Raw genomic sequence first — 24,957 nt, forward strand, 5'->3', positions numbered from 1 at the left:
TGTACAGGACATTGGTTAGGCCACTGTTGGAATATTGCAATTTTGGTCTCCTTCCTATCGGAAAGATGTTGTGAAACTTGAAAGGGTTGGGTTGAACAGGCTGGGGCTGTTTTCCCTGGAGCGTCGGAGGCTGAGGGGTGACCTTATAGAGGTTTACAAAATTATGAGGGGCATGGATAGGATAAATAGGCAAAGTCTTTTTCCTGGGGTCGGGGAGTCCAGAAATCGAGGGCATAGGTTTAGGGTGAGAGGGGAAAGATATAAAAGGGACCTAAGGGGCAACGTTTTCATGCAGAGGGTGGTATGTGTATGGAATGAGCTACCAGAGGATGTGGTGGAGGATGGTACAATTGTAACATTTAAGAGGCATTTGGATGGGTATATGAATAGGAAGGGTTTGGAGGGATATGGGCCGGATGCTGGCAGGTGGGTCTAGATTGGGTTGGGATAGCTGGTCGGCATGGACAGATTGGACCAAAGGGTCTGTTTCCATGCTGTACATCTCTATGACTCTAATTAACCGAATAATCAATTATCCAAACAAAATAGTGCCCGCCCATCTCGTTCGGATAATCAACGTTCCTCAGTATATATTGTTTTGGTCTCCTTAATTAATGAGGGATACACTTGCATTGGAAGTAGTTCAAGGAAGGTTCACTATGTTGATTCCCCAAATAAAGAGGCTGTCATGAGTAAAGATTAAACAATTTAAACTAATTGGATTTTAGAAAAAAAATGAGGTTATCTTACAGAAATGAGAGTCATAGAGATGTACAGAATGGAAACAAACCCTTCGGTCCAATCGTCCACGTGCTGAGCAGATTTCCTAATTTAATCTAGTTGCATCTGCCAGCACTTGGCCCATACCTCTCTAAACCATTCCTATTTGCATACCCATCCAGATGCCTTTTAAATCTTGTATTGTAACAGCCTCCACCACTTCTTCTAGCAGCTCATTCCATGCACGTACCACCTTCTGTGTGAAAAAGTTGCCCCTTAGGTCTCTTTTAAATCTTTCCCCTTTCACCCTAAACCTATGCCTGCTAGTTCTGGACTCCCCGACCCCAGGGAAAAGGCCTTGTCTATTTATCCTATCCATGATGGGCTGAGAGGTGGCAGATGGAGTTTAATTCAGATAAATGCGAGGTGCTGCATTTTGGAAAAGCAAATCTTAGCAGGACTTATACACTTAATGGTAAGGTCCTAGGGAGTGTTGCTGAACAAAGAGACCTTGGAGTGCAGGTTCATAGCTCCTTGAAAGTGGAGTCGCAGGTAGATAGGATAGTGAAAAAGGCGTTTGGTATACTTTCCTTTATTGGTCATAGTATTGAGTACAGGAGTTGGGAGGTCATGTTGCGGCTGTACAGGACATTGGTTAGGCCACTGTTGGAATATTGCATGCAATTCTGGTCTCCTTCCTATCAGAAAGATATTTCTCTGTCTTGCATGCAGAATGTAAAAATTTACATGGCCACCTCCTGCAATTCAGCATCAATTTAATTACATTGTTTCTGGAAATAATCAAATCACTACATTGTCTTGAGTGGCATGTGACTACAGAGAGTGGCAGGGGGTTGTCTTGTGGGCATTACGGATGGTGATGTAAAAGGGAAGACTGTTCCCTTGGTCAGGGACGTCTCTTGACACGGCTCCATAAGCTCCGTGAAGAGTATTTAAGGGTTCCTCCAAAAGTTTGTACTTACTTAATAAACTTTGGCTGTTCACAGAAAGTGGTATATTGCAGTTGCATCAAGTGTGTAAGAATCTCAAGAAAAAGAACCTAACAGACCCAGCAACGAGTCTTGTGGCAGGCTGCTGGTCACAGGCTTTCAGTCTGAAAAGCAACTCTCCACCATCATCCTCTGTCTTCTATCTTTGAGCCAGTTCTGTATTCAAATGGCTAGCTCTCCCTGTATTCAATGTGATCTAACCTTGCTGACTAGTCCATGAGGAACATTGTCAAATGCCTTACTGGAGTCCATATAGATCATGTCCACCACTTCATCCTCATTAATCCTCTTTGTTGTTTCCTCAAAAAACTCAATCAAGTTAGTGAGACATGATTTTCCACACACAAAGCCATGTTAACTATCTCTAATTGAATTGGATTCTGAGACAACTCAACAGGTAAGTGCCCTTTTACCGCTCATTATGAAAGTTAAATCCCCCATCACTGGCTTGATTATGTGTTGTGTAATCTCTGCATTTATACAATATATTACTTCAAAGTTGGCACCATCTTTTCTCTATTTTTCATATAAGCCTTTAACCTGCTAGTTTTAGTTTCAATTCTTGACTGTCTTACAGTCTCTGTAACCATGCCTTACCTCCCAACTGAATTTGTACTTGCAATTCATTCAATGTATCCAGCATGTACTCCTTGCATTTATATAAACAATGCTTATTTGAGAAGTTAATTGTAACCTGTCCCTCAGCCCAAATATTTTGTTCAAGTTTCTAATTTAATTTTCCTGTTGAAATACTTTATATCCTCCCACTTATTTTCCCTCACTTATACAGCCACAAGCAAACTTTGTGACTGTTACTCTACTCTTTTCCATATAATTTGTTTTGATGAAAACTTCCTTTACTACCTATGCTTCCCATTATTAGATTGAAGTGTCTGTAATTGCCATATCTATCCTTTTCACTAGGACCCTGACACAAGATCAATTTAGGTGCAGCCAAGCCCAAAGATAATTCCTTCCAGTCCCAGTAATGGTACCAGTTCAATGATGTGTAACCCATTTTTGCCACACTTGTTCTCTGTTGCAAAATCGATTATGCTAATCTGCACATAATTCTGACAATAATCTAGGGACTCCAACCTTTGGAAAGCTGTACTTTAATTTAGGTCCTAGTTCTCTTCATACAGTGCTTCCTGCCTACTCTTCCATGTTATTGTTCCCAATGACTCATTACTTTAGCTACCTTTATTCCTGTTGTTAATAATCCTTCAATTTAGCAGGAGGTAAGCAATGAAATTTATCCCACTCTTGCAAAAATGTGTTCTTTGTCCTCACAATTATTAAAACTCCTGAAGCTATCACGTTCTGTTTCTCTTCTTCATTCGTTTGGACAGCCTCTTGCTCCAAGATGCTGTCCTTCAACCTGTCCTTCCAATATACTTTAAGCTAGCTCACTGTTTACAATCACTACATTTATCAACAGAAATGGTTTACTTTAATACACATGTTTCAAGTGCTTCCTGTTCCTGTTCAAGTGAGTACTTGTAACTGATTGATGGCTTTGTTCAGAATACTATGAAAGTTGCTGTAACCACAGTTTAGAATACATCTGTGCATAAAATATTGTTTGGGGATGCAGAAAAAAAGTGGTATGGTTAAGTGACTTCTAGGCAACAATTTACTCAGTGCCAGATGCAAACTTAACTTACGTACAGGCAGTCTCTCCCTTCTTTTACTTGGCCTAGCTTCAAAGTGCAACAAACTGCCTATAATTCAGTACAAATGGCCACAGTCACTGTTAGGCTCACTCAGAGGCATCAAATATGGCAACCACAAAAATGGTAAACATTACTGGAGTTCTGATTTGTGGTCAGGACACTAAGTACCTTATATACAGTTTAAAGGTTAAATCGCTTTACATCAAATTGCTGGCATTGCAGAGAAGCTGTGCATACTGGTACAGCAGCCTGGAGCTGCTGTTCAAAAATAAAATGCAAAAAGCCTCCATAGGCTAGTTAACCATGTAAACCTATAACTAAGACTAATCCAATCTTCATCAAATACCCCCAATCTGGGTCTAACCAAAAGCAGTCGAAGAATTTAGGCCAACTATGGTGCTGAAACTGGTGCTATAATTGTTTGCAGTTAATAAAACACAAACCAGGACTAAAACAAGTGACCTTTAGGGTTAGTTACCAGCTTTGAACTTTCTCCCACTAGTATGCTCATCTTGGATAGCTCACATCTCCCTGTGTGTTCTGAAAGTGTGAATTAAGCAAAAAAACAGACGTCAGGGCTGAGTCCAAAAATCCCTCACTGAGAATTTTTTTCAAAGTGCAAAGAAATAACTTTGTTAGCCACTTGTTAAATATTACCAAGGAAACATACCCCCAGGAACCAGAACAACCTTTGCAGGAGACATAAGCTTCACTAATAACTTTCTCATGATATTTCTGGCAAGAGTAGTGATATGTCCTGCAACTAATTTAAAGCTCTCTAACATAACATGCGCAAAGAATAGAAAAAGTAAAGAGAGCAATTTATCTGATGTTTAGCTGTACCATATAGAGAAGCAAAATCAGAGTTCAAATCCCAGTAGCTATACTAACTGAGCTGATCTGAACAGAGGTAGTGTTGCTGACCTCTGCAATGTTATACCATCCCAGTCATAATTCTCAGATGAGAAAAAAAACCCAAATAACCCAACCAGGCTTCCTGCTTGTGACTGTCATTCAGCAATCACAGCTGGAAGTTCATTCATGTGGACAGGATTGGGCTCAACTTCCTTCAGCAATTAACCGGTCAATGCTCAAACAAGAGGAACAATCATTAGGCCAAGCTAATTAAGAGTTTATGTTCACTATAGAACTGTAATCTAGTGATTGTCCACTAGCTGCTGGTTCAAAAGCTAGCATGTAATGTAGCATGGATTTGTTCTCCAATGTATTCAACAACTTTGGCTCAGATATTCAAAATGTACATTAACGATTTGGACAAAGGAATTGTATGCCATCTCTCCAAATTTGCAGATGACACTAAGCGAGGTGGCAGTGTGTCTGTAAGAAGGATGTTAAGAGGCTGCAGGGTGATTTGGATAGGGTGGCTAAGCAGGCAAATATATGGCAAACACAATATAATGTGGATAAATATGGGGTTATCCACTTGGTTGCAAAAACAGGAAGTTAGATTATCATCTGAATGGTAGCAGTTTAGGAAATGGTGAGGTGCATTGAGACCTGGGTGTCAGGGTGGAACAGTTGCTGAAGGTTGGTATGCAGGTACAGCAGGTGGTGAGCAAAGCTAAATGGTATACTGGTCTTCATAGTGAGAGGATTGGAGTATAGGATACGGATGTCTTGCTGCGGTTATTCAGGGCCTTGGTGAGGATACATATTAAGTATTGTGTGCAGTTTTAATTTTCTAGTCTGAGGAAAGACTTTCTTGCTATCGAGGGAGTCTAGCGAAGGTTCATCAGATTGATTCCCAGGATGGCAGGAGTGACATATGAAGAAAGATTGGATCGACCGGGCTTACACTTGCTGGAATTTAGATGAATGGGGTTTTGGGGTGGGGGCAAATCCCATAGAAATGTAAAATCCTGTTGGGACTGGACAGACAAATGCAGGAAGAATGATCCTGATGTTTGGAATGTCCAGAAATAGGGGCCACAATCTAAGAATAAGGGATAAGCCATTCAGGACTGAGATGAGGAAGAATTGTTTTACTCAGAGAGCTGTGAACCTGTGGAACTCTCTTCCACAGAAAGGTGTTGGGACCAATCCATTTTATATATATTCAAGAGGGAGCTGGAGGTAGCCCTTGTGGCTAACGGGATCAGGGGTTATGGAGAAAAAGTGGGAGTGGGATACGGAGATTGCATGATCAGCCATGATCATATTGAATAGTGGTACAGACTGGAAGGGCCAAATGGTCTACTTCTGCACCTATTTTCTATGTTTCTTACAATCAGCTTCAAGAAAACTGAAGTAATGTACCAACTTCTTCCATGATTTTTCATCAGAACTAAAAAGGTCTGATGCAATTGGACCTTAAACTTTAATTGTTTTTCTCTCCACAGATGCTGCCAGACCTGTTGAGTATTCCTGGTATTTTCAGTTTTACTTTTCCAAACATGTTATTCTGGGAACCACAAAACTAACTACTAAAAGGAATGATGTAGCAGTTGTTTTAGAATCCACAACCCTCTTTGGAAAGAGGAGTTTATATTCACCCATTCCATAAATAATCTAAGGAAGAGAAACCTTCTAAGTTACATGAAACAAACTCCTTAAGTATTATTGAGAGTTGTGGCTGGACCTTCAGGAAGACTGTAAATTCTAATCAATGGACTGTATCATAAAGCTGCATTAGATGTTGTCAAGCATACAACTCAAGGCAGTAAGTAATTCAGGTAAAGACAATCATGGAGATGCTGCATACCCAAAAACAGCCTGAACTTAGAAAGGCACTTAGTAGAAACTCTAGTTGCTCGAGAAGACTTTGAAACAGAGCATTCTATTCTGATTACTTTAACATTGTATCCATTTATATTATGCCTTTAAAGATAAAGGAACGTCATATGGTGTTTTGTGGGAGCATTACAAAATGAGTAAGACACCAAAGCCACTCAAGAAGTTACAGATGACCAACAGTTTGGTCAAAGACTTAGGTCTTAAGTGCGTTAAAGGGGGGGAAAATGACACAGTGAAGTATAAAAAGGGAATTCTAGAGCTGGTTCATTTTAACAAAAATTATTTCACAGGATTTCAGAATTGCTTACAAGATCAACAATTTTTGCCTCTCCCTAACTGTCCTTGGAAAGGCAATGACGAGCCTTTTCTTGAAATACTGAAGTGAATCCGCAGTGCTACACCCACAGTCCTGTTAGGGAGGAAATTCCAGGATTGTGACTCAGTGTCAGTGAAGGAATGGTGATATATTTCCAAGTAAAAGTGACATAGGACTTGGAGGGGAATTTTCAGGTTGTGTTCCATGCATCTACTTTCCTTGGCCTTCTAGTTGGTAGAGGTCCCAGGTTTGGAAGGAACTTTGCGAATCACTACATATGATACAGACCGCTACTACTGCGGCCCAGTAGTTTAAATACTTGACGGTACATCAGTCCAGTTACGGATGAAGTCAAGCCTCAAACATTGCTGCACTTATACAGACAAGTGAAGAGATATTCCATCATACATCTTGCTTATACCTCTTGGATAGTGGATGGGCTCTCGCTAGACAGGGGGTTTGTTACTCACTACAGAATTTCAAGCTTTTGACCTACTGTTGTAGCCACATTATTTATATGGCTGGTCAAATTCAGTTTCTAGTCAATGGTAATTTCAGGATGCCGATGATAGGGAATTGAAGCAGTTAAAGACGGTTGTGCCTGAGACACTACCCTGAGGAATCCCTGCAGTGATGTCCTGGGATAGTGATGATAAACCTCCAAAAATCAAGTCTTGTGCTGTGTGTGACCCAGTGTTGGAAACATGGCTACCGTTCTTTGCCGTGCTTGTTACATTTTGTGAACCCATGACAAGCTTACTAAGCTGCATTCAGGTACAAATACTTTATAGGAAATCAGCAGCAGAGATCTTGAATAGACTTGTAGATTAGTATTTTAGTTTCTAAAAATAGGAATTGTGTGGGGCCACTGCACCATTAAATCACTGCAATCGTCCTCGGGTTGGCAAGAATGATGCATAATTACAGCAACACATTGATGAAAGATACCATTCAGAATGGATTTCAAATCAAGCTGCGGCTAAGACACACAGATACAGACTTTGTTTGTGCCTTCTCACAAGTTATCCAAAAATAAAGTGACTGCATGTTGAAATAATACTGAAGCATGAATCCCTGTGCTATCCTTTTACAAATTCATAAAAGACATTTCAGAAATTCATAGAAGCTCATAAATTGAAAACAATACACATAGAAAAAAGCAGATTTGCATTTATATATGGGGCCTTTCATGACCACAGATGCCTCAAAACACTTCATAACCAATAAAAGTTCATTAGAAATATAGTCACAGTTGAAGAAAATGGGTCAGCCAGTTTGTACAGAATGAGTTCTCACAAACAGCATCATAATTATTCGATAACTGATTTCTGTCATATTGTTCGAGGGAGAAATATTGACCAGAGCACCTCCCCTGCTCGCCTTCCAAAATAGTGCTAGGGGATTTTTAGACCCATTTGAGGAAGTAAACTGGACCTATTTTTAAGGTTTTTTTTTTAAATAAAAGGTGACACCCCCAAGACACTAATTCCTTTAGTGCTGGATTGGAGTGTCAGCCCAGACATTTGTGTCCAAGGCTTGGACACAGCCTTCTGACACAGAGTCAAATGTGCTACTATAGAGTGTTGGGTTGGCAGACAAAGTCTAACATTGATTGGTCAATAAATTATGCTGTGCCAAGGCGGAAGATGAGGTGTTCTTCCTCCAGGTTTTGACGATGGAGGAGGGCCCAGGATTTGCATGTCCTTGGTAGAGTGGGAGGGGAAGTTGAAAAGTTCAGCCATGGGGCAGTGGGGATGGTTGATGTGGGAGTCCCAGAGATGTTCTCCAAAATGATCTGCAAGTTGGTGCCTGGCTCCCCGATGCACAGGAGACCACACTGAGTGCAGCGATACAGTAGATGATATTGGTAGAGGTACAGGTAAATTTCTGTCAGATATGGAATGATCCTTTGGGGCCTTGGATGGAAGTGGTGGTGGAGGGGGGGCAGGTTTTGCACTTCCTGTGGTGGCAGAAGGTGCCAGGCATAGGGTGAGGGCTGGTGGGGGACATGGATCTGACAAAGGAATCGCGGAGGGAATGGTCTTTCTGAAATGCTGATAGGGGTGGGGAGGGAAATATATCCCAAATTGGTCATCCTGGGAATAGATGCAGCTGAGGCAGAGGAATTGGGAATAAGGGATGGCGTTTTTCCAGGAGGTCGGGTGGGAGGCGCTGTAGTCCAGGTTGCTGTGGGAGTTCGTGGGTTTGTAGTAGGTGCCCATGGTTAGTTGGTCGCCAGAGATGGAGGGGTCCTGAAAGGGGACGGAGGTGTCTGAGATGGTCCAAGTGATTTTGAGTTAAAAGGCGTTAGTGAAGTTGATGAACTGTTCAACCTTCTCATGGGAGCACGGGATAGAGCAGATATAGTCATCGATGGAGTGAAAAAGGTGGGGGTTGGTTCCGGTGTAGCTGTGGACGTTGGACTGTTCCACATACCTGATGAAGAGATAAGGATAGCTGGGACCCATGCGGGTGCCCATGGCTACCCCTTTGGCTTGGAGGAAGTGGGAGGATTGGAAGGAGAAGTTGTTAAGGGTGTGGACCAGGTCAGCCAGGCGGATGAAGGTGTCAGTGGAAGGATACTGGTGGGGTTGAAGTGAGAGGAAGAAACGGAGGCCTTCGTCATGGCGGACAGATATGTACAGGGACTGGATGTTTATAGTGAGGATAAGGTGTAGGCAGCTGGGGAAATGAAAGCCTTGGAGGAGGTGAAGGGCGTGGGTGGTGTCCCGAACGTAGGTAAGGAGTTCCTGGACCAAGGGGGGCAGGATGGTGTCAAGGTATACAGAGATGAGTTCAGTGGGACAGGAGCGGGCGGAGACAATGGGTCAACCGGGAAATCTTTGGTGGGATGTAGAATCAGGTGGTGCGGGTTTCGGGAATGATAAGGTTGGAAGCTGTGGATGGGAGATCCCCAGAAGTGATGAGGTTGTGGATGGTCTGGGAGATGATGATTTGGTGATTGAAGGGGAGGTCGTGGTCGAGGGGGCAGTAGGAAGTGTCTGCGAGTTGGCGGTATAGAGGTCAGTGCGCCAAACTACCACAGTGGACCCCTTGATGGCTTGTTTGATGGTGATGTTGGGGTTGGAGCAGAGGGAGTGGAGGGCTGTGCGTTGCAAGAGTGGGAGATTGGAGTGGGTGAGAGAAGTGGACAGGTTGAGGCAGTCTGTCATGGTGGCAGTTGGAAATGAAGAATTAAGGACGGGTAACAGACCAGCACAGGGTGTCCAGAAGGTTGGGGTGTGTTGAAGGCAGGAGAAGGGATCCTCAGTGGGTGGATGGGAGTCATGATTGAAAAAGTGGGCCCAGAGACGGAGAGAGTGGAAGAAATATTCGATGTTACAACACACTTCAAACTCATTATTCGGGAGCATAGAGGGATGAAGGTGAGGCCTTTGCGGAGTACTGAACATTCATCCTCAGTAAGGGGAGGCCTGGGGGAATAGTAAATGGTAGCATGGATGAATGATGAGCACTGGAGTGATGTTCTTTGAGAACAAGGGTCAACTCTTCTGGGTGGTTATTAGACATGTAAGTGTTCAAGAAGCTGAAAGTTTAATTGTTAACTGACTGGATCTGTTTAACCATATAATCACCCATTCATACGGCATGGAAGCATTTTATATCAGCCAGGGTCCTCATACTGGACTGTATCTGTGCTCAAAATAAAACATGCATTAAAAAGCTGCCTGTAATTATATTCAAAATTAGACCACAAGTATGGCAGAGAAGGGAAGTGATTGCATCGTCTGAACGCCAACACTGCCACACCAATTTTACGAGCCTGATGCTGAGGTGTGGTGCTCAAATTACTCTGGTATCTTGCTGGTGTGGCTGGATCTTTGTCACATGCCCATTTTACCATGGAAGAAGCTCACAGTGCAACACAAATCTATTCTTAACCAACATCTATAAGCACATGGTGACTTTGCTGGCTCATTGGACATTAATCAGAAGTAGAAACCATGTGTGGGTTTTCTCCTCAATTCTTTACTGCCTGGAGTGGGAACAACAACCTCAACCCTGATTAATACTTAGATCTGGGTTTTACTAAGATAAATAACAACTAGTGTAAATCTGCGAGACTTACTTCTCCTGGTCAATGTTCAGACGCAGCTGTAGTCGATTCCGTTTCTTGTGCTTGCGTGCCCGTGATAGTTCCTGTTTGCTTTCTGGAAATATTCCACCTATGAAGCCTACAGCACTCTTCATCTTTGAATTTGGATCCAGAATGTCTGCCAGAGACCGGTCTTTTTCTGCAATGTCCCGCACCAGCTCTTCTGAAGTCAGCTCGGCAGATGGCCTGCTCTGAGCACTTGAACTGCATCTCACAGTCTCAACTCCCTCACTGGGTTCCTGAGAAGGACTTTTAATGGTGTTGCTTAGTGGTACAGGGACAAGTTTTATATAAGTCTCAGAATCTTCCCACCTTTCATCTTGTCTGTTGGCAATACTGAAGTATGACTCTCCACATCTCTGACAACCCAGATCCATCTCATTCTTTGTAAATGGCATGCTGTGTGGAAGGTAGAGTCCTTCAAAGGGCCAGTTTCTACTGCCTCTGGATGCCAACTCACCCACTGGAGATATGAACTTTTGAGTTCTAAGGAAACAGAGATAAATAGATAATGCTACACATTAGTGTTTTTTTTATTCATTCATTCACGGGACATGGGTGTCACTGGCCAGGCCTATTATCAAACCTAATTGCCCAGAGGACAGTTAAGTGTCAACTACATGGCTGTGGGTCTGGAGTCACATGTAGGCCAGACCAGGTAAGGATGTTAGTTTTCTCCATTAAAGGACATCAGTAATCCAGAAAAGTTTCTCTGACAATTGGCAATGTCTTCTTGGTCATTATTAGAATCTTAATTCCAGATTTTTATTGAATTTAAATTCTACCATCTGCCATGGCAGATTAGCTGGTCACTGGATTAATAGGCTAGTGACAATACCACAAGGCCATCACTTCCCCCTTGCTGAATGGCAAACTTCAACTAAGTTGCTGACATTCAACTGAAAGATGAATAGATCCTGACAGAAACAGCATGCTAAAACTCTATGCGATGGAGATCATAGAAATCACCAAGAGGATGGCACCCAGTAGAGATTCGTTGACAATTATAGCAAACACATTCTGCCCAATTCACACTTAAAGTCAGGATTGTGGGGCTCCTCAATGAGGTGAGTCACATAAAGTGGAAGGTATCAAGTTTGGTTCATTATACACTGAAGTTATGATCTTAGCTGTTTTTTTTTTAAGATATTACAATTTGTTCAATGTCCATGAGCTATAGCATGGGCTTGAGACAGGGGAGAAGGGTTTGAGGTGGAGGAAGTGAAGAAATGTAGCAAGGAATCCTGCTCCTAAGCATTGTTCAGTAACGATTGTTGGAAGATGTTGATGCTGAGTGAAATACTGTGCTGGAGTTTACAGCTCCCGACTCATGCACTTTCAGCAGAAGCCAGGGAATAACACACACAAAATAAGTCGTGGCTAGCCTACCACCTACAAACTCAGTTTCTATAAAATATGCAGCCTGTCAGCCATTTAAACAAAAAGGAGCAATTGAATCTGTTGATTGGTCAATAAATTATGCTGTACTCATCATGTATGGTTGGCATGTAGAAGAGGCTAGGAGTTGGTAGGTTGTTCTTTTAAACGGGAGGAACTAATACTAATCAAATGATAATGATAAAACCTTTAAAATCACTGAGTGACGAAATCCAGTTCTCATCTCCTCAGAGCTGAGGTGGTTTAGTTTAGCTTTTCTTCTGTAGGGTGGGAGGGGGTGGGGGCAAGTAGAATATTTTCCATAAAATTCAGCAAAAAGTACATAAAAGGTGTAGCACAGGAGGCCATTTTGCCTGCACCAGATCTTGAAAACAGCTACCAAAGCTTACATATTCATTTCCATCAAGTTTTTAAACAAATTACCTTTTGAAAGTTATTACTCACCACTAACCCCTCTCAATGTATTCCAGATCAAAATCACCCTCCTGTCACTTCCTTCAGCTTATCTGCTCTGAGGAGAATAGCTAGCTAATATTATTTTGCACAAAATACCATGGGAATCAGTATGGGTATCAATGTCTGAGGGTTGTATGTACTGAGATAGTAACAGAAATCTAGTTGGGAGATGTAGGAAAATGGGAACAGAAGCCCTCGAGCCTGGTCCACCATTCTAGATCATGGTTTTCATCTTCCTCAATGCAGATAATACAGGCTCTAGCTTCTCAATCTCTCCTCATAGGACAGGCCCATCATCTCAGGGATCAGTCTGTTGAACTTTTGCTGCACTCTTTCAACAGCAAGTAAATCTTTCCTTAGATAAGCTTCCAGAACTGCACCAAATACTCCAGGTAGAGTCTTATCAGTGTTCTGTACAAATGAAGCAAGACTTCTTTGCTTCTGTTTTCAAATCTTCTTGTGATATGCCTTCCAAATTAGCTACTTCACTTGTATACTGGCTTTCAGTGACTTATTAACAAGGGTATCTTTGTCCCTTTGGATATCAGCATTTTCCAATCTCTCACCATTTAGGAAATACTATATGCCTTCCTTTCACTTTCCAAAATAAAATCTCACTTATCCAGATTATATTCGCTTTGTTCTTTCTCAATCAGTCTGTCTAAATCCCTGAAGCTACTTGCATCCTCCTCATAATTCATATTCCCAAGTTTTCCATCATCTGCAAACTTTTAAATATTACAATTGGGTCCCACATCTAAGTCATTGATAAAGATTGTGAACACCTGGTACCTAAGCACTATCCCTTATGTTACCCCACTGGTCACCTCCCCCTGCCAACCTGAGAATGTCCCATTCATTCTTATTCTCTTTGTGTTAACCAATCCTCAATCCCATGCATTTTAGTTTTGCTCACTGATTTCTTGTATGGGACTTTATTCCCATAAACATAGATTATAGTTGTACCTTGTTGACTCTGCTAGTAACATCCTCAAAAAAGACCCAGCAATAGTTTGTCAAACATGATTTCTCCATCATAAATCCGTGTTCACTCTGGAAAGTGACACAAAGTAATTGTTCAGCTTGTCTATCATTGTTCTAATTCCTATTATAAAATTGTCCTCTCTCTGCGTGTAATGATTTACATTTGTCTTGACTCATCTTTTCCACTTTACATACCTATCAAAATTCTCCTAATCTGTTTTTTTATATTCCTCATAATTTTACATTCATATTATATTCCCTCTTTTTCCATGAATTTCCTGAGACCATCTTTGCTCAATTGTAAAATTCTCCCAGTCATCAGGCTTACAACATTTTTTTTTGAAAATTTGTAATTTTCTTTGATTTGGCCCTGTTTTAATTAGCTATGTCTCTTATTTTTTCCTTTGGCTATTTATGCAAGAGATTTTGTTTTGAAACCAAGCATTTATTCATTAAGTGATAGCTATTGCCTACCTTCCATCAAATATTTGAATGCATTTTTCCAACTCACCACAACCAAGTTCCTCCTCATATCTTCATAATTGCCCATGTTTACATTTAAGACTCTACTTCCAGATTAAACTTTATCTTCTTAATGAAAGATTCTATCATGAGAACATCTGCTGATACTCACTACATGGTTGTAAATCATTTACGTGCAATATCCATGTCAGTACATCCATTGATGTCATTCTGTCATGTTTGTTCATACTTATTATGCTCATTTGTGCAATGCCATTTGCTTTTTGCTGGGGAGATATTTCACAAAGTGTGCATGTGCAGCATTTCCTGCAATGTGACAGCAGCTTCTGGAGTCTGAGAGATGCAGAATAATGCAAAATCCAAGTGCTGTCAGCTATTTCATGTTTCTCCAGAGACAGTACAATAAATTAAAAATCACAGCTGGAGATTCTTATATTCCATTTCACTGTTAACTTTCTTGTAAAAAAATTAAATCTTGTTGAAATAGGTGTAACTAGGTTTGAAATTGCAATGCTAACTTCACTATTTACTATTTAAATAAAAGGTTAACAACCTCACTGTCATTGAAAGAATAATTTAATATTTGTTTGAATGTCAAATTTCTGCATTTTAAGAAATATCACCTTTTCCAAATTTTAATGTTATGATATTAAAGCTTTCCAGCCTCCTGCTTGTCTACTGTAATCATAAGGAGAATGTGAGGACTGTAGCACTACGAGAAAGTGGTGCTGGAAAAGCACAGCCGGTCAAGCAGCATCCGAGGAGCAGGACAGTTGATGTTTCGGGCATAAGCAGTTCATCACAATACTGTAATCATAACCCTTGTCTTAATTACTCTTAACATTCTCAGTGAAAGTTAAAACTTGGAAGTGAAGGGCTTCAGTAATTTTTACATCCTGTTTTTGTCTCTGTAAGAATACTTGTGAGAATAGTAAGTGATGCAGTGTTTAAAGTAGATTAGGGTGAGAGGGAGCAAACCATTCCAGGAGGATGTTTGTCAGGTCTGGTGTGTTGGAATCCAGTGGTGGGTGGGTTTGGATTTGGCCGCTCGCCAGGCTGGGAGGATCAGGCACAAAGAGGGGTAAGTGGTGCTTACAGAGCTGGGGATAAGGGTGAGCATGTCCAGCAGTTGGGCAAGGGGAGTCAGGTGCAGTTTGGAGATAGTGGTGGGAGAAGGGGGGTGCTAGGTCCAAAAGGCAGGGGCTAAGTTGTGGAGAGGGGATGCTTCAGATCCAGAAAAGGGGTAATGAGTGTCAGGTTAGGTGATGAGTAAAGAGGATTGGGTGTGGAGTCAGTGTATATCCAGTGGTGGAAAAAAGCGGTACTGAGAACGGAGAAAGGAAGGATGGCGCGTCTGCTGGGGTTAAAGGGGAGTCAGACCACATTGACTCCAGAGCAGGGGAAAGGATGGAAGGGAATGAGGGATGATGGAGTGAGTTCAGTATTAAGTAGAGAATGGGGCAGGATGTCCTAGGGCAGAATGGGTGAGTTGGTTCAGGTCAGGGAATGAAAGATGTTGGATATGGAACTTGGTAAGAGAAGGTGGCACTTGGAGTGGGGCAAGGGGGTACAAGTCCTGAGCATGAAAGGGGATGGGGCTCAGGTGCCAAGCATAGGGAGGTTGGGAGGGGATAAGGGGTGGTTGGGTATTGGGGGAAGTCAGGGTCTGGAGTAGGTGTAGTTCAGGGCATGGGAACTAAGTATGGGATCAGTTGAATAATTAGTGTCAAAAAGGGTGGCGCTGGAAGTGCACAGCAGGTCATACAGCATCTGAGGAGTAGGAGAGTTGACGTTTCGAGCAGAAGCCCTATACCAGGAATGTCTGATGAAGAGCTTATGCGCAAAACGTAGACTCTCCTGTTCTTTAGATACTGCCTGACCTGCTGTGCTTTTCCAGCGCCATACATTTTGACTCTGATCTCCAGCATCTGCAGTTCTCACTTTCTCTCAGTTGGATAATTAGCTATGTATTTAATTGCCTTACGTTTCCTGAGTAACTGCTCACTTAATTTCAACAGAATCCAGATTTAAATAGCAACTTTTGGAGGGTTCCAGGCATACAGGAATTGCCCAGCAGAATACTCGAGTTCCCAGGCAATTCCTTCGGAGTCTGCTATGATAGGAATTCTGCAGGATTCCCATGCACAACTCCGGGCCAATACAAAACTCAATAAATGTATCCAGCTGAGAATTTTTATTCTGTGCTATGTAGCTGCATTCTGGTCTTTTCGTTTGTGTAGCTGATCATTGGCAGCAATATCATTAGCATTTTCCAATTTGTTCCTGTCACTCTATCAAACATATAACATTCTATCCTTTGGATTTACTCTGAAAATTTGTCTACATACTTACTCTTTGTCGCTATGAAGAGGAGAAAGCTTTTATACAATCACAAAGTGGATAATTAAATGGAAGCTTAGATAGTTGCAGGGTGCCCTATCTGTCTGAAATCTCCACATTCAATCAACACTGTGTATGCCACTATCAATTGGAATTTGAGAAATCATATGTTGTGCAGCTTTTTCTTTAAACATACCAGCTCGCTAATTGCTAAAATGCTTCCTTGTTTCACAACACCATTTAGAAACAACATAACACAGGTCTCTTGATAGCGTGGAATGAAGTCAGTGCATGTGGTGTGGCATTGATCCAAATTGTCCATAAAGGTCTGTATTAGCTAATCACTGCTAATTGGTCTTAGAATTCATGAAAGCAAGGGAAAAAAAAAGGGTAAATAACCAGGCTGAGCTCACTCCTAACTGCTGACTCCTGCTTTAAAGTGTATATATGGACAGGATTAAATACAATTACATCAGCCAGGTTTGAATACCTGCCCGCACTCTGCATAAGGCCCATAGATAAATAATGGCTATTTGTGTCAAGTGCCACATTGCAGCTGCCACCTGTGAAACCACACCCTGACAGCAGTCAGTGCCTAGAGAAGAGGAAACATCTAGAACAGGGAAAGACTAAGTACATTAATCATAAGGAGGCTCCTGACGTATTACCAAATGTGCTAAATCAGGAACAATCTGTACAAGACAGCCCTTAATTGTGCCTCATGTTGTGCATGTTCTTTAAAACAAAGCTAAAAGTTTACAAACAATGACCGAGAATGGAACTGCACATTGCAAACAATGGGACTTTTCCTCCTCACAAATAGAAGTCACAGGTTATGAGTTATACTTTAAAAGCTGTTATCTTTAAAATACTGAGTCCTTCCAACAATCACTGATTGTTCAAATCCAAGCAAAATCAGCAGCTGCTAAAAATTGCCATGTTCTGATAAACAGCATTCTCTACTCAACTAGGAAACATGCTGTGAAGTGAACACTTTTCCAAAAAAAATTTTCTTCTTGCTTGAAGTGGCTCTTGTTGGATTATGGCCACAAGGATACTGACACTGCAGTATAATACACAAGGTAATACTGGTATGGTGTGGAGGCCATTCAAATGTCGAGAGTATCACAGCCAACCAACTACTTTGAACCAGGCAGTTGAGAGGAAGGGACTCCCTCATTGGAGATGACTATTTGGGGGTGTGGGGGGGGGGGGAGAACTGGAAGAGAGCATGGGGCAGAAAGGCAACGAGGCAGAGGGTAGCCTGGCAGTCATCTTAAGATACCAGAGGACTGGAGGGCTGCGAATTTTGTTAAAAGAGGGAGAGACCAGGAATTTACAGGCCAGTCAGTCTAACCGCAGTGGTGGCAACATTACTAGAAAGGATTCTGACAGGTTAGATATATTTGCAATTGGGAAATTGTCATAAAAGAAAGGTCATGTTTTACAAATGTGATACAATTCTTTGATGAGATACTCAGGAGTGTTGATTAGTTTAATGTATTTCATGTGGATTACATGAACTTTAGCAAAGTTTTGGTCAGTTCCCTCATGGCAGACTGGTCAAGAAAATAAGAGTCGATGGGAACCAAAGCAAAGTGAAGCATTGAATGAAATTGGCCGAGAGTCAGAAAGCAGAGTATGATGGTAGAGGGTTGTCTATTTCCAGTGGGGCTCCACAGAACTCTGTACCAGGGCTCTTGGTATTTATAGTGCACATTGATGATTTGTTCTTAAATGCAGCAGGTATGAGCAAGACATTCATGGATGACATGAAATTTTCAGTTGATATGAAAATTTGTGTGGTGGTAAAAGAGAAGATATCAATGAACTGCTCAGATGGGCAGGGCAGTGGCAACTGGAATTCAATCTGGAAAAATGAGAGGTAATGTATTTGGGAGGGCTAAAAAGGCAAGAGATTAAGTATGAATGGTAGGACTCTAGAAAGTACCTGAGATCAGAGGAAGTTTGGTGTGCATATCCACAGATTTCTGAAGGAAGCAGGGCAGTAGAAAAGGTGATTAAGCTGACATTTGGAATATTTGCCTTTATTAACCAAAACATAGAATAGAAAAAGGTGGAGGCTGATATAATTACAATATTTAAAAGGCATCTCGGTACATGAATAGGGTTTAGTGGGAGATGGGCCAAGTGTTGGACAAATGGGACTAGATTAATTTAGAATATCTGGTCAGCATGGATGAGTTGGACTGAAGAGTCTGTTTCTGTGCTGTATATCTCTATAATTCTAAGAGCAAGGAAGTTATACTGGGATCACATAAAATGCATGTTAGGCCATAACTGGAGCACTCCATGCAGCTCTGGTCAATGCATAATAGGAACAATGTGATATGATTGCACTAGAGACTGTGCAAAGGAGATGCTGCCTAGTTTGAGGGTCTGAGCCATGAGGAAAGATTAGATAGAATGGGGTTGTTTTCCTTGAAACTGCGAAGATTGAGAAGAGCCTGATCGAGATAAAGTTACTTGAGATATAGAAAGGATCAATAGAAAAACACATTTTCCACCAGTCCAGGGGGTTAACAATCAATAGCATGATTTAAGCTAAGAGATAGAAGGCAAATAGGCAAGTTGAGCAGAAATCCTTTCACCTAACAGGTCTGGAATTCAATACCTGAAGGAACAGGTGCATTAGAAATTCTTTGAACATTTAAGTAATATTTGGGACACTTACTTGTATCAACTGGTAAATAACATAAATCAAAAAATTCATAGCCCTGGTGCAATAGGCCTAGAGCTGGAAATAGGATTAGTCAGATCTTTGTTGACTGACATGGACACACTGGGCCAAATGACCTCCTTATGTTTTGTAAATGTCTGAATCTATGAATACTTCACAGCAGATATCAAAATCCAGACTGTGTAACTGGCTGATTTTTCTCCTTATCCTCAGGAACTGATCACGATAACTGCAGTGGGATAACTGTTGTCTCAAATGTCAAAGCCCTAACTCAATTGAGAAAACAAAAATCAAGATAGATGACACCCTCATTTCATTTCTAGTAAAATACTATGTTTGGATATTATTAAGGTTCTGAAAGGAATGTAATTTCTGTCTATTAATATAAATATATAGACAAAAGTGAGTACTGCAGATGCTCGACATTAGAGTCAAGACTGTGCTGCTGGAAAAGCACAACAAGGTCAGGCAGCATCCGAGGAGCAGGAAAAATCGACTTTTCAGGAAAAAGCCCTTCATCAGAAATGAGGCTGGGAGCCTCAGGGGTGGAGAGATAAATGGGAGGGGGGGGGGGGGGGAAGGAAGGTAGCTAAGAGTGCAATAGATAGATGGAGATGGGGGTAAATGTGATGGGTTGGAGAGAAAGGTGGAGAGGATGGTGGGAAGGAAGATGGACAGATGGGAGAGGTCATGAGGATGGTGCTGAGCTAGAAGGTTGGAACTGGGGTAAGGTGGAAAATTCCAACCTTCCAGCTCAGCACCGTCCTCATGACCCATCCCATCTATCCATCTTCCTTCCTACCTATCTGCTCCACCCTCCCCTATCACCTTTACCTCCACCCACCTACTACACTCAAGCTACCTATCCCCAGCCCCACCCCACTCCCATTTATCTCTCCACCCCCAAGGCTCCCTACCTCATTCTTGATGAAGGGCTTTTGCCCGAAATGTGGATTTTCCCGCTCCTCAAATGCTGCCTGACCTGCTGTGCATTACCTGCACCACACTCAAACATGTAGCCTTAATACAAATGGAGATGGGAGATAGTTAATTCTGGGTTTTGAGGGCAGGAGAAAAATGTTTTTCTTTTTGAAGGATAACATGGTAGTAAGAGGTATTACAAGTGAGGTACACCAATCACATAGAAAGTAATTTCGCAATTTTGCCCTTGTCATAGAACAAAGATAGACAATGGACAGTAAGGTTACCTTAGCAAATTATCTCTGCCACTCAAGGTGGGTGAAGTATTGTTTTTGCTCTAAAATATCAAACAGTTAGTAAATAACATAACTTGAAAAATTCATAGACGAATTTTAACAAAGTTTGACCTATAGATCGGGTACAGGCAATGAACAATTCTGTTTAGAATGACGCCAACTGTTCAAGATTGTTGTGAATTGCTTCAGCTCATGTGTTGCAATTCCTCACAGTGTCAAAACTTGAGCAGAGTTTTCAAGCAAGATTTTGGACATAGATTGGCCTGATGATTCTTGACTGAGATAGAAACTCTCAATAAAAATACTTTTTCTCCCTTTTATACTTAGAGAATCAGCCTTGCATGCAAAAGCCTCAAAGAACTGTGCTTTAATAATTAAGTCAAGTTAACGGAACTGGGTGGAGATATATAGTCAAATGAATGTCCACTTCATATTTACTATGCATTGCAGAACCTAAATCATTCAAGTTCAGACATATCAATTTAGGATTAGAAGTAGCAGAAATGTGATGGCACATATCCTGCTTACAGATATACGGTTCATCCTTCTGTCAGGCAAAATGTTAGAGCACAAATTAAATACTGTAGTCTAATTAGGGGTCACAATTTTCAGTCCAATTTTGAACAGAGTCTCAGTAATGTTCAAATTACTTTTAATACAAAATTACCTTGATGCAGCTTCATTCTCCGAGGATTTTACCAATTTCATCATTGGCCTCTGTGACTTATAACTATATTGGGAAGGGATCAAACGTTCACCTGGAACCGGAACAGCCGAGGAAGACACCAAGCATCTTGGATCAATGAAATCTGATCTTGGATACCTGTACTCAAGGCTCGTTATGTAGTCCGCACTCAACTGTGATGGATGAGAAGACCATGTTGCATTGTCCATGGCAGACCCAAGTCTTGAAGATAGTTCCGAATAACCCAATGTCTCTCTATCAGAGCTAAGTTCTGGCCTTTTCCAATCAATTAATGTGGGATGTGCAATCAATGCTGAATCTAATTCACAATGAGAACCTCTCCGTGACCAATATTTATCCAAATCTGGCAATTCACCTCGAGACCAATTCCAGAATTGGTATTTTTCCAAATCCGGAAAATCGTGTAGTGATAGTTTCCGGGTCTGGTAGCTTTCCAAATCTGGTAATTCACGTAGAGATAATTTCTGAAGGTGGTATTTGTGTAATTCTTGTACTTCATTTTGAGACAGCTTCCGGGTCTGGTAACTATCTACATCTGTCATCTTTTCCTGTTGTGTTAGTTTCCTTGACTGGAAATTTTCCAAATCTGCCAATTCACGCTGGGAGGGTTTCCTTGACTGGTATTTCTCAAAATCCGCCAGTTCGTGTTGGGACAGTTTCCTAGACTGGTACTTCTCCAAATCTGCCAGCTCGTGTTGGGACAGTTTTCTAGACTGGTACTTCTCCAAATCCGCCAGTTCGTGTTGGGACAGTTTTCTAGACTGGTAATTCTCCAAATCCGCCAGTTCGTGTTGGGACAGTTTCCTAGACTGGTACTTCTCCAAATCTGCCAGCTCGTGTTGGGACAGTTTTCTAGACTGGTACTTCTCCAAATCCGCCAGCTCGTGTTGGGACAGTTTTCTAGACTGGTACTTCTCCAAATCTGCCAGTTCGTGTTGGGACAGTTTCCTAGACTGGTACTTCTCCAAATCTGCCAGCTCGTGTTGGGACAGTTTCCTAGACTGGTACTTCTCGAAATCCGCCAGCTCATGTTGGGACAGTTTCCTAGACTGGTACTTCTCGAAATCTGCCAACCCGTGTTGGGACAGTTTCTGCAATCTATATTTTTGCAAGTCAGGTGGTGGTGATGCTTTCATCTTTTTGTTGCTGGTTAAATCTTCATGTCTATTTATCTCTGAATCATTTGGAGCAAAGTTCCCTTCTTCAAACTTATTCAGCATATCCAGAGATCCACAATTAATATGGCTTGTGCAACAGGTGTGGGTAACTGCTTCCTTTTGTGGGTACTCTGGGCCATATTCAGAAAAATTCTCTGGCAGCGTACTGGTTTTGTTGGGCGTCTCCCAAGCAGACATTTCCAGTTTTGGATTGTCCCATTCGTCCTTGTTGCTTTCTTTTGAATTTATTTCAGAAAATGTTTCTTGCGAGTTACCATTACTCAGATTCTTCACCTCTCTGAAACATACCAAACATTCATTTTTAAAATTTTAATTCATTTTTTAAAGCAATTGTGTGCCTCAATTGAATTAAGCTGGCATGAGCACACAATAATTTGTTTGCACGGTTCTGTCCATATGAGTAAAAAATTCTAATTAAGGTCAAATCACTTTGATTTGTCTTAGTTCCCAAGGTTTAGTTGGGCAGACATTGCGCAGAAAAGGATAGTTCAGCCTTGTGTATTTCCACTAACGATCCCACTAGAGCTGCAGTATTTGTCTAGTCTTGGAAGTAGTTTTTGAAAAAACTTGGTTTATTTATCTTTTTGCATTAGTTAGCTCCAAGATGATAAATTAAGCAACAAGCCAAGGAGCATAAGATTCCTTGTAATAACCCTAGATCAGAAGCTGTTTCTTTTACATGATAAGTAACAGAGTTGTTGATAGGACTGCTGAGCAGCACTGAGAGGGAGTAAATTTGCTCACAACTAGCATCAAGACTCATGCTAATTGGCGTGCTGCGGGATCCAAAGCTCTCTAATTATTTTCAAAACACAGTTTTCACGGGTAACTATGGCAGTCACTGACTTTTCAGCATACTAGCCAGTCTTTAAGAATGGTAGGATCAATAGCATGATCTAGGCTGAGAAAGACTGGTGGACATGTTGTGGTGAAAATAGTTATCTGAGAGATGAAGGCAGTGGCATAGTGTTAATGTCACTGGATGAGTAATCCAGAGTCCCAAGTTAATGTTCTGGTTGTATGAGTTCAAATCCACCAAGGCAAATGATAACATTTGAATTCATTATTGAAAACAAAAAATAAAAAAACTGGAATCTGGAAAAAGAAATAGCCAAGGAGCAACCATGCAATTACAATTACAACACTCATCTGGTTCACTAATGTCCTTTAAGGAATAAAATCTGCCATCGTTGCCTGGTCTGGCCCACATTGACTCCAAACCCACAACAACGTGGATTATTCCTAACTACCCTCACAGCAATTTGGGATGGCCAATGAGTGCTGGCCCCCAGCCTACAATACCCACATTTTGTGAATGGATTATTAAAAAAATGGCCACAGATTTTTATTTTAAAACCGTAAACAGCATATTTATATCCACCATTGGTATATCTATTGTACAATATGGTTCTTAATGATTGCACCACATGTGGGAATGTCCATCCTCTAATTTTGGGACAAAGGTTTTAATTTTCCTTCAGTTTTTTTTCCACTATAATGTGTGTTGTCTACTTATACATTTACTTCTTAAAGTAACTTGCAGGAAAATTTTAAAAAATGCTTTACGAAATAAATTCCAGAATATTCTTTCATGGCAGGGGCTTGTAGTCACCTGGTGTGGTTTGTCGAACTGGAAAATAGAACATAAAATGAACTTGACCTCCAATTGAATATCACGTATGTACGTGTGTGCGTGTGTATGCGTGCGCACGCCAGATTCACTCAAGTAGCATTACATTCAACCTCAGTCACAAAGTTGTGGCTTTAAAATCCATACAGAATTCAAGCACCTAAATCAATCCAGCAATTCAGTGCAATAATAAGGAAGTGCAAAATTTGCAAAGGTGGCTGGCACTCCTGAGATGAATAAAAAGATTAAAGTAAGAGAAAGCATTTGACATGTGGTTCAAATTAAGTGTGTGTGAGAAACAGTTTGAGACATTTCAGTGATGTGGTGAATCACTTTAGAAAAACATTTTTCTAAAAATTGGAAAGCTTGTCAGGAACTGGTGGATTAGAAAAAAAATTATCAAATAAACTTGTGTTCTTCAAGCGAATATGTTAGTACTAGTAAATATTAATAACAATTGTGCCTTTACCATTTCTGGCTTACAGAAGTGACAATGGAGAAAAACTAATTACATTCATAATCATTAAACAATAATTACATTAAATTTTAAAATTCATTAAACTTACAATATATCAGGGTTGGAGGATTTGAGCTATAGGGAGAGGCTGAACAGGCTGGGGCTGTTTTCCCAGGAGCGTGAGGGGTGACCTTATGGAGGTTTACAAAATTATGAGGGGCATAGATAGGATAAATAGGCAAAGTTTTTCCCTGGGGTCGGGGAGTCCAGAACGAGAGGGCATAGGTTTAGGGTGAAAGGGGAAAGATATAATACAGACCTACAGGGCAGCTTTTTCACACAGAGAGTATTATGTGTATGTAATGAGCTGCCAGAGGAAGTGATGGAGGTTGGTACAATTGCAACATTTAAGAGGCATTTGGATGGATATATGAATAGGAAGGGTTTGGAGGGATATAGGCCATGTGCTGGCAGGTGGGACTAGATTGGGTTGGGATATCTGGTCAGCATGGACGGGTTGGACCGAAGGGTCTGTTTCCATGCTGTATATCTCTATGACTCTATGTAGTAGAAATGGAAAATATAATTAAGAGCTGTGTAATACCTACATTACATGCCATTCAATGCAAATATCTGTTCTGTTTGCTGCTGTCCTTAAGGGGCAATCACAGTTCCTGTAGCATCATGGCAGGAATTGCTTCACCTCCCTTGCATTGCATCAATGGGACGAGAAAGTAGCCTTGGCTTGAGGCACGTGTGAGTGGCCAGACTTTTAAACTCTGGCCATTTTTTTAAAGAAAAAGCAGAGCAGTAA

The 24,957-nt window shown here is 41.2% G+C and overlaps 1 protein-coding gene across 4 annotated transcripts in view; it reads right to left on the minus strand.

The window, feature by feature from the left end:
- Window positions 1-24,957, minus strand: part of LOC122557232 (protein Shroom4-like) — a 145,885-nt gene that overhangs the window by 13,672 nt on the left and 107,256 nt on the right. For 3 of the 4 annotated variants that reach the window (XM_043704693.1, XM_043704695.1, XM_043704694.1), the window contains 2 exons: window positions 20,840-22,333; window positions 10,567-11,079 (listed from right to left, as the gene is read on the minus strand). In XM_043704693.1, coding sequence (XP_043560628.1) covers window positions 10,567-11,079; window positions 20,840-22,333 — 2,007 coding nt within the window. The remainder of the gene's footprint in view (window positions 1-10,566; window positions 11,080-20,839; window positions 22,334-24,957) is intronic. The other variant, XM_043704696.1, reaches the window with a different exon arrangement.

The sequence above is a fragment of the Chiloscyllium plagiosum genome, chromosome 15, assembly GCF_004010195.1.
Source record: "Chiloscyllium plagiosum isolate BGI_BamShark_2017 chromosome 15, ASM401019v2, whole genome shotgun sequence".
Lineage (NCBI taxonomy): Eukaryota > Metazoa > Chordata > Chondrichthyes > Orectolobiformes > Hemiscylliidae > Chiloscyllium > Chiloscyllium plagiosum.